We start from the raw sequence: 12,516 nt of genomic DNA on the forward strand, positions 1-12,516 counted from the left end.
AACTGCAAAACAAAGATAAATGTATTTATAGCATTTTAACAATAGTACATCCTGTGCCACCACAATCTGTGGTACTGTGTCTCCCTCTTGTGGCTGTAATGCAACACACTGGAAAACCACCTCCCAGCATTGAAAACATGCCATGGCGATCACAGCTTCGATATTTTACATTTATTTTGGGGACTATTACTACATTGGATATCCAGGACAGTGGACTTGATTAGCATATAAATAGCGATAGCATAATCATGAAACATTATGATATTGTGAGTGACAAAGGGACCACAAGTATACCCTGATGTTGACAAATACATTTAAAAAAAACATTGAAAACAATCCACATCTGCCTAAACAAGGCAGCAATTGACATATACAGGACGAGAATATCAAAATAGACACACATTGCTTTTTCATTGTGTATAGAGGATAAAGAGCATCTACTATTATTATTAAAATAGATGTGAGCATCACATCGACACTAAAATTTGGCAGTGCAATTAAGTTATTTTAAGGCAACAAGAGGAGAGCACCACAGATGCAACTACAGGAGTTACAGACAGGTATCTTCAAAAGGCCACAAATAATCGTATTACAAATACAGTATATAATCAGGAGGAAGACAAATCAGGACAGCTTGGGGGTCAAGGGTCACAGGTTATGATCCTAATTAGCTTCCTGAGCGTGAAAAGGAAATATACAGCAACTAATACTAAAGCGTGAACTAATAAAATCTTTAATGATTGTTTCAATCAAAAGTATACTTTTAAATAACAAGATTATCATAACCACAATATACTACACCTCAAAACTTCACATTAACTCATCGGCTGCCATGGACGGACGGCGTCAAAAATGATTTGACGGCTCCCGCCGTCAATGGCAGTGAATGGGTTAAAGATTCGTCAAAGCAAAGTCTTTGCCTTGCAAAGATGTTCTTTGCATAGTTAATTGATTTGCTGTCAGTAAGCGCTCCAAAAATAATCATACTAATAAACCCGTTGCGCAAAAGATGGCATCTATTATGTGAGGAAGAAAGTGCAAAAAAATATAGAGACAAAATAGTTGTGGTGGTGCACGTGCTCACTCCAAAATCCTTTTCTTATGCTTTTCTAATGGAACTTGCTACCAAGGTTTCCCGTCGAGTGGTCACAAACGCCTGTTGTTTTTCATAATAGGCCGCCTCATTGATAAACGTGGGATAAACAGTGCCGGTGCCTTGGTAGGGAATGGTCTTCCCATCAAATGTTTGGAACATTGGGTCACCCGGGTTCAATGGCTCCCAGTCACAGTCCTGCAAAAAAAAAAAAAAAACAATCACAGCAAGGGGAGAAGTCACTTGAGTGTGTTGCTCAATGTACCATTACAAACTGCTTATTTACGCAACAAATGCAAGGAAAGGCAAATGTATTTGTGCAGCACAATTCAATATGCTTCATTCACAAAACACAAAGATAAACAATTTTGAACAAAGACCATTTCATTTATCACTTTTTTACCTGCAAATTGGGGTGCACCATGGCAATAATATTTCCGTTGGCATCCCTGGGGTAGTCAACTCTCTCGGAAACCCGGAAAACTTCCACACTGCAGGACGGGAATTCCATGCCTAACCGAGATGTTCGTTGTTAATTATTGAACAAATTAATTAATATCGTTCTTTACACCTGTATTTTTTCTTCTCTCCCATTTTAGTGTTGCTAATACAGCACAAGATAGACGCCATCGGTACTAAGGAATAACGCGCCGATGCTTCTAAATCTAGTTTCCAAATGCAGAGTGCCCTACCTAAGATGGCCGCCCCTCAGCACATCCATTGGCACTGAACACTGAAACAGGCCAGTTTCCAAACAAGCACTCTATTCAACAGCAGCCCAGTTTGGATTCAATCCAACTGCGGCTCACAGTCATAGCTTGGCACGGGGGTTGTTTACGTCAAAGATTTGGGAAATTGCTGCATGGAAACATGGCTCACGTTGTTCTGGGTAGGCGTGGCCACGTGCATTGGCGGCGTCCCCGTGAGCAACTTGTCCTCTCTCATTGCACGTCTCGTTAGGCTATGAGGCGTGAGGACGGCCAAAATAGATTGCCGATTGTGCTATTGTATAACATCTTAGGAATCGCCAAACTAAAAGGCTACAATAGTAAAACCCGATACATTACCTTGATTGAATACGGGACGAGGCGCTTACCTTCGTTAAACAGGGCGATGAAATCCAGGGCGTGTTTGAGGATGACCCTCATTGCTTCAAATATGTTACTCCTCAAAACCCCTTGAGGCTGAGGACCCACCTCCAGGCCTACAAAAATTGCAGTTATGTGGGTATTTTCTTTTCTACCTTCTTTCGAGGGACTCACCGACGGGATGTTTGGCTACGGAGCGGGAAGTGGAATATTTCAGAAGAGGATGTTCGTTCAGAAGAACGAGACAACTGGCGGGAGCCATGGCTTTCTGTCACACAACCCAAAATAGGAATGAAATATTTACGACACGGTTCATACAATAATTTATAAAGTCCCGTGGAGTTATTTACAGCCTAAAAAAATGTTAAAATATAACTACGGTTTGCATTGCTAATCATTAAAGATAAACTTGGAGATAAGAGTTTAACTAAGGTCACGACTGAAGGAGCGGAGTATTGACAAAACCTCATTGGTTTGGTGAGGGAATTCCGGAGAAGCAAAACTGCTTTCTCAAGCTAGTAACACGTTAACGGTTTAGCAAATATTTAAATCTGCATGAATGATGAAACTGAACAGAAATAAATGAGCCTGAAAGTCTACTTTTGGAGTTTAAACAGTATTTGGACGAAAGGATAATAATAATAATAAGTAACACTGAACCTTGATGTAGTTCATCATCTGCAGATTGAAGTGGTCTTTGGAGTTCTCCAGAATGAGAGTGGAGCCCATGTTGGACGTGGTGTTGTGAAGATCAAAGATCACGTCGTAGGCCTCGGGGCTTCCTTTCGGCCCAAAAAGTTGGTTGATTTCCTGAGCTCTTTGCACTTCATAGGGCAACTCCTTCCCACCCGAAGCACTGAAGTACACATACCATTAAAACACAGTTACTGGCAAACATTAGCAGCCAAATGTTACAAAGTGCTTTTGCAATTCAAGGATGCAATAAAGCAATGCCTTTTTTTCTAGGATAATAGAAAACACTTACAGCTGTGTGAGAGATGTATTTCTAGAGTTATTACAACGACTAAAAACCCAGGCGATCTATTATATATGAGCCCGACAGAACGTATTCATCATGATTCCATTGCAAAATACACTAACGTAAAACTTGACGTCTAATCCATGAATGAAGGAAGCCGCTTTGTTCATTCGCTGTCAGATAGATTAGACGTCTCCTAAAGATAAACCAATTATAAAAAGTTTAATTTAGTGTTTAAGAGCCACGCGATTGGACGATGGCACTGTCATTTTGCGCCCGTTTCTGGTCCTCTGATCACTTTTAAAGCATTTCACATTGACACCACGTCTAGGACCTTCTCAAACTTACTGTACAACAGAACCACCCCCGCCCATATTGTCCGTGCGTGCACACATCTGCACTTTGTATCCCTATTTTCAGTGAATATCTGCTATTGTCCCATCAGCCGTGCATGGGCACACAAGCACAGTGGCTGTTGATGAGCTGCGACGCCGACCGGATGCAAACAAAAAATCAAGTTGTCGCTCTATTTTGGTGGAGCGAAAATGCCTGGCGGGCTGTTTTTAGCAAAGGATCAAAGCTTCTCGCGTTGGCTTCGAGAATGACACCAATGTCTGCCCTACGTGGAGATATTTAAAGATCAGACGATTAGAAACATCTACAATATAATAAAATATCATGTCAGTTACAAAAAAAAAACCTTTGTCGCAGTGCAAGTAAAAAGTTTTGCTACTTGCCATGGGAAGCCAACAGTAAACCAGCATCATATTTTACATTTAGATATGCATTCTTTTATCTGCTTAATAAGCCGAGCAATCGGATCCCACAACTAGGGGACTCCAACTTGGGTGCAAAAAAAAAAAAAACATGATCGGGACATCCCTAGTTATTACGTGATCATGCTCTGTGATCCAAGGGGGAGATGTGATGTTGTTACCAAACCTCATTTAGCTGCTTTTGCATGCGCCAGGGCTTTGCATAAGACTTCATTTCCGCTGTATTGCACACGAAAAGGAACTCATACAAGGACATTGGGGCTTGTGTGTGTGTGTGTGTGTGCGTGAGTTTTGGATTAACTGGGGGCGGTCCTATTAAATCATTGGCAGCCCAGTCACGTTTTGCTCACGTTTGTGCACTGGCTGCCAGTCAGCTGAGGACCAGGAGGCGGTTCTCCCTCACCCTGTGTGATATATCGATGCTGGAACATGTAAACAACTCATGGCACTAGGAACCACGTGATCACCCCAATGATGCATTCTATGTTTTTCTTTTCTTCTTACTCGGATGACAATCGTGTGCATAGGCAATCCCATTTGGGTGTATGAAAGTTCGCAAGCCAGTTAAATCCGTCTGCCATTGACGCCAATAGACGTCCAATCCATGATCCATGAGAACTGGGAGGGTGGCATTCATTCGCTGCCAGCCTCCCAGTTCCCCCTGGATTGGACGTCTACTAGTAGTGATAGTCATTTACATTTGAAAATGGATTGGACGTCTATCAGCGTCATCCTTCCCTTCCATTCCCACTTACCTGAGGTTCTCCGGGGTGAAAGCTCGATTCAGGTCGGTGTCCACATATCTGGCGCATTTCTCCACAGCTCTCGGGTTGGTGATGAAAGGTTTCGTGTCGACGGTCTTCCTTTGGATCTCGGCGCCGTTCTTCATCCACAGGTTGACGAGAGTCACACCGGACATCTCGTTGCCGTGAGTGCCGCCGAAGATAGCCACTCTGCGGGCCTGGCTGAAACGCGCGCCGCTGTTGTTGTAGGAGGAGGACGAAGACATGGCAGGAGACGACCACCCAAAAGTTTCCAAGTGGCCTTGACAGCTTCCTCGTTTCGTTGGATTCTAAAAGCAGGCTGCGGATCTGCGTTTGCGTCTAGGGGGCGCCTCCTCACTCAAGTGGGATGCCGTCAACGACATAATCTCCACCTGGACTATCGGACTGTGGTTGCTAACATGCTGCCTTCCTAAACCAAGGTGGGAATTGTGACAAGCGAGAGAGCGCCATCGATGCACTTCCGGGGAAGTCCTTTCAAGATAAAGTTCAATTTGTATCCGTATGACGAGTGGTGAGCGCCACTCAATAGCAGAGATGATCTTGAAAGACTTGAAGCCTGGACTTGGATTTAACACATATACGTGAAGCATTGGCGGAATACCAATAAACAAAATATTTAATACCTATAGGCCATTGAAAAATACGGCTTGAATGATTGAATAAAAATGGGAAGGTAAATATGAAAAGATCATTCATTCAAACTTTTTCCAAGTCAAAAAGTGGTGAGCGTCTGTCTCTTTTAACAACATCAGCGCTACTTTAAACAACATCAGCAATCAGGAAGGAAAAAGTCTTCTTGTTTTTTTTGTCTCAGTTCACATAGTGTCATCATCTTCTGGGATCGCTCCGCTTGATATTTTCTTTTTCTTTTTCTTGCTTTTAATCAATTGCGGTGTAGCCAACATGCCTAGCTCCTCAAATATATTGAAAGACATCTTATCCTTTTCTATATTTCCTCTTGAAAGTTTGGCACAACCCGACGAGCCCTCACTGATGTCCCCTTGTTCTTGGGTAGCGTCGCAAAACTTCTTTGCTTTCTTTTTTGCAGTTCTTTGAGACTCTGCAATCATGTCCAAAGTCCCTGAATCCTCATTTGATCTTTTTTTCTTTTTCTTTTTCTTTGGCCTCTCATCGCAGGAGAACTCTTGGACTTGGACTTCATCGCCGAGTTCACTCTGGCTGAGAGACCACGTGGAATCATCCATTTCACTGCCGCCAAAATCCGAATTGACATGTTGCTTACTTCGTTTCTTTTTCTTCTTCTTTTTCAGTGAGACAACTTCTTCTTCTTTAGAATCTGGCCTCAGTATGATATCAACATTTTCAAAGTTCCCTATTCTGTTTTCATGGGTCTGGAGTACCTGAGGACCATCATTGTTGTCATCCTCACCTTCTTCAAGCACGGAACGCCCATCGCCGTCTTCGTCCAAATGTTTGAATGGCACACGCTCGCTTGTACTTTCTGCGTCCACAAGTTCTTTTGTTTCTTCCACGAAAAGAGCGTCCTTGCCTGGTGGTGTTTGGATCGGTAATACTTTGCCTCCTAAAGTTTCAGTGTGATTGTTAGGAAGTGCAGAGGAACAGGGTGGTTTATTCTTTTTGTTTTTCATAAAAGGCCCACTTGACTTTGGCACCTCAGTTGAAATTTGCTGCTTGTACCAGAGTTGCTTGCACTTTGGTTTGGATTTCACCACAAAACATTTATTTCCCTACAAAATAGCAGAAAATTGGATACATTTCATTTTTAATTTTTCCACAAAGAATGAAAATGTACTTACCACCACTTGGATGTCTTCGTCATGTGTGTCGTCTTCATCTCTGCAAATGTAGGAATGACATTTTTTAAATTATCTACTAGACAAAAACATAACGCCAAGAGACAAATAAATCTTATACATTATGCAGATATGTTAATATCTGTATTTAGTTATCACCTCAATTCTGCCAAAAAATAATCCAGTCATTGCAAAGTGCAGTGAAATGATACATAAAGCCAAATTGGGAAACATGATTAGTCAGTACATAAAACATGAAATAAATGTCATGAAAACTCACTCTGTTAGTGGTGATATATCTTCATTATCTTGATCAACTGTAGGTAGACACGCCCACAAATCATCGGCTCCCTCTGCCAACTCTAAACATTTAAAGAAGCCCCCCATCACGTAATTCTGGAATAAGAACAAAAATCCTGGCTCAGCAAAACGGGTTACCGTATTTTCACGACTATAAGGCGCACTTAAAAGTCTTAAATTTTCTCCCAAAAAAGACAGGGCACTTTATAATCCAGTGTACTTTATATATGGAAAAAATGTGTCATTCATTGAGGGTGCGCCTTATAGTCGTGAAAATACGGTATATAAAATGTCAACTCACTGGCATTTGATTCAAATGAATTGAACACTTTGTGGTGTTTTCACAACAGAATTTGCGGTCGTCGCCCTTAACGGCACTGAAAGAGTTAATATACTAGATTGCAACGTCTAACGATCCTTACGTGGAATTTTCGATTCTTCTCGTTGGATAAATGTGTGCATCTGGGCTTGGATGTCGTCCCCTCCAAAAATAAGAAGCTGTATTTTGGAAGCTTTGTCTCTCTTGCCCTTTTTTTCCTGATGGGCTTATGGTGATGGCCATCATGACTGTGAGAAGAAGTGTCCCTCTCAGCCTCCTCCCATTCGGTTTCATAGATGTAGCGTGGAGAACTTGGGGGTGTGAGACTTCTCGCAGGTTGGGTCACTGGAACCTGAGTCAGAAATAAGCTGTCTCCCGAATCACTGCAAAGAAATAAAACAGTGTAGTGCTGTGCAATATGGAAAAAAACATCCATCATGATATGGACCATTTTATATCCCAATATCAAAATGCAATACATTTGTAATTAGAATGAGAAGATTTTTTTTCACTTGTATTGCAAGCATCACTCACATATGGTATGAAATTGATAAATATAGCAAGTCTGCTGGACATAAATGGGCATTGCAGGAACATCAAGTCAATTTATGGGGATGAATAACATTTCGATAGAACGTTTTATAACGTTATGACTATATATCGTCATATCGTACAACACATTACAATTAGACATTCACAAAGCAAAGAATGATGAGATTACTGTGAGATCAGAATGCAGGCGAAAACAAATCCAATCGGTATCACTATGTAGTTTGGGTATTTGGATCAAATGTGTGGCTTCGATGTGAAACTGTTGGCAAACACTGTACCTGTCTATCACAAGGACATCTTCAGATGTTGGAATTTGGCTACTTTGTCCCGCTGAGCATTCGAGATGCTGTGATGTTTTCTTCACATAATCTGGAGAGGACTTTTCCTCAACGTGAAATGGTTTTGCTGTTGAAAAGACGTCAACTCCATCGTCGACCTGAGTCGCACTAAAATCATCGTGAGCTTCAAACATATTTGCATCTACGTCGGATCGGGAACACAAGTCCTTAATTTATGTCGGAAATAAGCACAGATTCATTTTATTGAATAAATGCTGTTTAAATTTCTAAATCGTACACACTAGAGATATGTCAAGTTTCCCACGTGTTCCGGATAAACCAGGAAGTGTTTTGTCATGTGACGTCAAACTTCATCAAAGAACACATCAAGACAAGAGAAGCATACCATTCTTTTATCGTTTTGTTTTTTTCGTTAACAACTTTTAAAACTTGAGATCCAACGCACTGTATATATTGGAAAATTACACAGCAAAATATGAAGTGTTACAAATTCGGGTGTTAAGCAGTACAAGCCAAGGACGGAAAAGATTCAATGCATTAAAAGCTTAACCTTGCGATGGCAGAGATAAAAGACGACAACCATCTTGCTAAAGCATTTGCTCTTTATTGCACTTCAGCCCGACACTATTTTTCACTTTTACCCCATCGTCACCAAACTACATTTACATCCAGCCATGGCAGATGTCAGCAAAACTGAAAAGTTTCAATTGCATGTCCCAGATTTGGAGGAACTCCGTGCTGGTAAGAACTGTATATTTAATCGACTCTGTGGACGATCAGACGAGTGTAACAACTCAATAATACATACTCCCATTTGTAGTATTACAAACAGGGTTGGAAAACAACTTTGCAGAAGTTAAAGTGAGTGTTATGCCATGTCCGGATCTCACGAAGGAACCGTTCAACTTCCCCGTTAAAGGTATTTTACAGAATAACAAACGAAATCATGTTTAACCAGGGCTGGGCGATTAAACATGAGATTTTTTTTCTGCACTATTGCATTCATTGCATGTGGTATTTTCCTCTTAAGGTTTGTGTGGAAGTCCTCGGGTCACAGATGTGGGAGGTGTCCCTTACTTGGTCCCCTTGGTTCAAAAGCACAAGGTACGTTGGCCTAAAGCTCACCCACAGTTGCCAATATACTGTATACATATATCGTTGTCCTGTATTCGTCCAATAGGAATACAACATGAATGCTATATCGAAGGAGCTGGAACTACCGGGAGCATTTATCTTTGGGGCAGGAGCCGTTCCCTCAAGGATTGTGGGGATGAATGCTGAGGTAGATTGATTTATTTGGATTTTTTTAAATTGCAATAGACTAATCTTTGCTGGGTATTTCCTATCCTAGTTAATGCCACTGGTTCTGACTGAAGCCGATGGAAGGCCTGCAGTGAATAGCAGCTACTTCTCCTCCATCAATCCAGTGGATGGCCAGTGTTTGCAAGAAAAATACAGCGACAAATTCTCTGACTGCAACTTTGGACTGCTGGGGAATCTTTACGCTTGTGAAGGGAGGCCAGGAAAGGTAAGATCAACTGTTATTTTACGTCACAGGGACGAGAATAAATTTAAAAATACTATTGCAAACATCTTGATCGCATTCCATCCGTCTCCTCCAGGTCATTGAGGTCCGGGCTAAGAAGAGAACGGGAGATCGCAGTATTGTGACGGCCTTGAGAAAGACTCTAGAAGTTCACTACCCAGATAAAAGTCTAGGTTTGGGTGGTACGTTCATTATCCAGAGAGGAAAAGCCAAAATCCATATCATGGTGAATATGACTGTCTACACTCAGCGACTCTGAGTAAATTCTATGGAAAATTGAATGCATATTTTGGTTTCTGGAGCCCTCATTCCAATGTCAATTTTACAACCACCAAAATCTTTCCGGTGCCTGTTAATGAAAACCTGTCATTGCCTCCTTCCTTAACTCACTGTAGGAAACTATGCCAATTGTCAATCACCAGTGATGTGAGACTTATGCTAACTGTTTATTATTTGCACAGCCCAGAGAATTCTCAGTCTGTCCACTCAATTCGGATGAAGAGGTCAACAGCTGGCTCAAACATTTTGAGGTGAACGCACCACTCATCTGCCAGTCGGTTCTGGTGTCCAAAGATCCGGTGAGTGTGTAAATGAGCCCATCCAAAAGGTTTCTCTTTTACCCTGGTCAACTCCTATGTTTTTTTTAATTAATATTTTTTTTAAATCGAGGGTCTCGACCTGCGTGTAGAGCACACCCACTGCTTCAGCCACCATGGAGAGGGCGGCCATTACTACATAGATACCACACCTGAAAGCGTGGAGTATTTGGGCTACTTTGTTCCGGCTGAGTTCATTTACCGCATCGACCGACCCAAGGACACCCATGTGGTCGGAAGAGATTAAACAAGGGAATGTGCCAGAACTACTCCCAGCAGCCTTTCAAATATTTAATCAGTACCACTAATTGCAGTTCCTGTGAAACTCATTTTAAATGTTAGTGCTGAATATCATTGTAGTCCTCTCAATTTGGCATCAGGTTTTCATCTCAAAATGTATGCTTTTGGCAGAGTTTGCAAAATGATGGATTTACAAATGACTATTTTTGAACATTTCATGTTGATTAAAGTAAAACTAATAAATAAAAAAAAGAATACCTCCAAGTACAACTGAATCTTTCGTTAGAAAAGCCTAACTGCACACAACCACACAAAAATGTTAATTTATCTACACATGTTGCCTAAGTTTGAAATATAAAAGAAATAAGTAGGAAATCTCATAAACCCAAAGTTTTAAGACCTACAATTATTTTTTTTTTAGTTTTGGGAGAAAAAAAAACAAGATACCTATCTATTCACATTAAATGTCTTGTTTATGACACTAGTATACAATACACATTAGGAAGAAAAAAAAGTATATTTACATCTTTGAGCTGTGTTCTGGTCTCAGTCTATTAAATTAGGAAATAAGCCCACGGAAATGACCAAAAAGATAACATTCATTTTTTGCATATTGAGTTTTGCACATTATTGGCCACCCATTTAACAAAAAATGGCATTTCGTAAGATGACCACAGAAATCCAACAAACCTCGATTGTAATTGGCTTCTGCACCGCTTGTCCATTTGCAGACTAATAGGCGAGCGTCTCCCATATTTGGTCTGCATAAACTCAACCACAGTCACAATAGTTGTTTTACCGCAGATAATACTCAATGGCTGCAGAAAAGGCGGCAAAGCCCCCACATCCTAGAACCCCGGCCTTCAGACCGGCTACAAAAGATGGAGGGAAAAAACAGTTAAGGGCATAAGGAGAAAAAAATGCAAACATTATGAAAATAGAGCTTTACTTACCACGAAACCCAATTGCGCCTCCAGTTATACAGCCACTGTACACTGCATTCTTCCAGTCTGATTTTCCTCTATGCTGGAAATAAAATTGGTCAAAAGTTACAAAACATCCATCAAAAGACAAAAAGGTTTATTTTTCAATCCTCTTTTTTATGTTGGTTTTTTTTCCAATTCCCTGTAATGGGACTAATTTAAAAGTTATACAATCAGCATCTCATTTTTTAAAAATGTATAAGATCCAAATAATTTTAGTTTTCCTGCAATCAATCTTTGGTTATCCTGTGGTCACGTGAACACTAGGTGGCACAATTGGATCCATTGAGGAGAGAAATGACAGTTGAAATGAAAAATTTAGATATAAAATTAGAGCAAAAACGACTTATTTCTCAGTTTTCATACCGATTCAATGATGCACTCTGTGCAGGAGAACATGGCGCCTACAATGGCAAAGTTCTTAGCGTAGGACATGCCCCTTTGGCCCATGTCTTTGAGGACTTCTCGTGCTGTGGGGGTCCTCATGGGATCCTTGGGATCGAACCCGACATTGGTGTCGATGCCTGCGGTGAAGACACCGAATGCTCCTCCGAGGACAAACCCTATGTAGAACAAACAAACAAAAAACATGATCTTGATACATATATGCAATTTCAACTTGTTATTATATAGACATAAACTTGTTCAGAACGTGTACTTGACACATTAATAGTAACATTATTAAATTGTGTTTACCTCCAACGCACGCTAAGAGAGACTTGAAGGCGCAACTCTCCATTGCCCTCTCGATCCTCTTCTGCTCTTCGCTTTTAGGGGGCACGGGCAGTCCCCCCATAACCCCAGGGTTCAAGTCCCTTATGGTCCTTTTGTCCCCAATCAAATGAGCCAAAACCATACTGTACTGAATCGACGGGCTTTCCACGCTCGCATCATATGGAGGAGAACTTTTAGAATCTGCAGCACTAGTGGGGGCAGCCATGTTTGCCAATGACAGCGGTTTAGGTAAATATAGTTATCAAGGAGGAGGCGCACTTTCGGTCCGTTCGAAATTATTATAGTTCCAGTTTTATTTAAATCTGAATGAAGAAATACAGTGATTGAAATTATTGTTTAACAAGGATCAATTTATACATTTTATGTTTACCCTGGAGTTGGATCCCTACTTTGTACAAATGTGTGTACGATTATATATCAACACATAGGAGCTAGTATGAACAGGGGAGT

General features: G+C 41.0%; 3 protein-coding genes across 4 annotated transcripts; 1 reads left to right on the forward strand and 2 right to left on the reverse strand.

Moving 5' to 3' along the window:
* Positions 1 to 296: 296 nt before the first annotated feature.
* Positions 297 to 8,283, reverse strand: aspa (aspartoacylase). Of its 2 annotated transcripts, XM_077591473.1 has the most exons (10): positions 7,946 to 8,283; positions 7,219 to 7,498; positions 6,777 to 6,892; positions 6,500 to 6,539; positions 4,692 to 6,430; positions 2,842 to 3,037; positions 2,356 to 2,449; positions 2,190 to 2,297; positions 1,497 to 1,606; positions 297 to 1,291 (listed from the first exon to the last, which is right to left on the reverse strand). In XM_077591473.1, the coding sequence occupies exons 5-10, from the start codon at positions 4,943 to 4,945 to the stop codon at positions 1,100 to 1,102; spliced, it is 954 nt and encodes a 317-aa protein (XP_077447599.1). In that variant the 5' UTR covers positions 4,946 to 6,430; positions 6,500 to 6,539; positions 6,777 to 6,892; positions 7,219 to 7,498; positions 7,946 to 8,283; the 3' UTR covers positions 297 to 1,099. The 2 variants fall into 2 exon arrangements, with proteins under 2 accessions (XP_077447599.1, XP_077447598.1); XM_077591472.1 differs by lacking the exons at positions 297 to 1,291; positions 1,497 to 1,606; positions 2,190 to 2,297; positions 2,356 to 2,449; positions 2,842 to 3,037 and having other exon boundaries at positions 4,943 to 6,430.
* A 20-nt stretch (positions 8,284 to 8,303) lies between these two features.
* bkgd (beta-keto-L-gulonate decarboxylase) lies at positions 8,304 to 10,378 on the forward strand. The gene is made up of 8 exons (XM_077591474.1): positions 8,304 to 8,707; positions 8,787 to 8,885; positions 8,997 to 9,070; positions 9,147 to 9,248; positions 9,318 to 9,494; positions 9,589 to 9,738; positions 9,974 to 10,090; positions 10,182 to 10,378. The coding sequence occupies exons 1-8, from the start codon at positions 8,641 to 8,643 to the stop codon at positions 10,353 to 10,355; spliced, it is 960 nt and encodes a 319-aa protein (XP_077447600.1). The 5' UTR covers positions 8,304 to 8,640; the 3' UTR covers positions 10,356 to 10,378.
* A 424-nt stretch (positions 10,379 to 10,802) lies between these two features.
* timm22 (translocase of inner mitochondrial membrane 22 homolog (yeast)) lies at positions 10,803 to 12,372 on the reverse strand. The gene is made up of 4 exons (XM_077591475.1): positions 12,028 to 12,372; positions 11,698 to 11,894; positions 11,302 to 11,374; positions 10,803 to 11,220 (listed from the first exon to the last, which is right to left on the reverse strand). Exons 1-4 carry the CDS (start codon positions 12,269 to 12,271, stop codon positions 11,144 to 11,146), a joined length of 591 nt encoding a protein of 196 aa, XP_077447601.1. The 5' UTR covers positions 12,272 to 12,372; the 3' UTR covers positions 10,803 to 11,143.
* Between the last annotated feature and the right edge of the window lie 144 nt (positions 12,373 to 12,516).

Source organism: Stigmatopora argus, chromosome 22 (assembly GCF_051989625.1).
Source record: "Stigmatopora argus isolate UIUO_Sarg chromosome 22, RoL_Sarg_1.0, whole genome shotgun sequence".
Taxonomy (NCBI): Eukaryota; Metazoa; Chordata; class Actinopteri; order Syngnathiformes; family Syngnathidae; genus Stigmatopora; species Stigmatopora argus.

Coding starts and splice junctions, on each gene's coding strand:
- bkgd (XM_077591474.1), top strand. CDS start 8,641: ATGGCAGATGTCAGCAAAACTGAAAAGTTTCAATTGCATGTCCCAGAT. Junction 9,071..9,146: donor CCTTGGTTCAAAAGCACAAG/GTACGTTGGCCT, acceptor TTCGTCCAATAG/GAATACAACATGAATGCTAT. Junction 9,739..9,973: donor AAGCCAAAATCCATATCATG/GTGAATATGACT, acceptor TTATTTGCACAG/CCCAGAGAATTCTCAGTCTG.
- timm22 (XM_077591475.1), bottom strand. CDS start 12,271: ATGGCTGCCCCCACTAGTGCTGCAGATTCTAAAAGTTCTCCTCCATAT. Junction 11,895..12,027: donor TCTCTTAGCGTGCGTTGGAG/GTAAACACAATT, acceptor TGTTCTACATAG/GGTTTGTCCTCGGAGGAGCA. Junction 11,375..11,697: donor CAGAGTGCATCATTGAATCG/GTATGAAAACTG, acceptor TTTTATTTCCAG/CATAGAGGAAAATCAGACTG.
- aspa (XM_077591472.1), bottom strand. CDS start 8,139: ATGTTTGAAGCTCACGATGATTTTAGTGCGACTCAGGTCGACGATGGA. Junction 7,499..7,945: donor GATGTCCTTGTGATAGACAG/GTACAGTGTTTG, acceptor ATTTCTTTGCAG/TGATTCGGGAGACAGCTTAT. Junction 6,893..7,218: donor AGAAGAATCGAAAATTCCAC/GTAAGGATCGTT, acceptor TTCTTATTCCAG/AATTACGTGATGGGGGGCTT.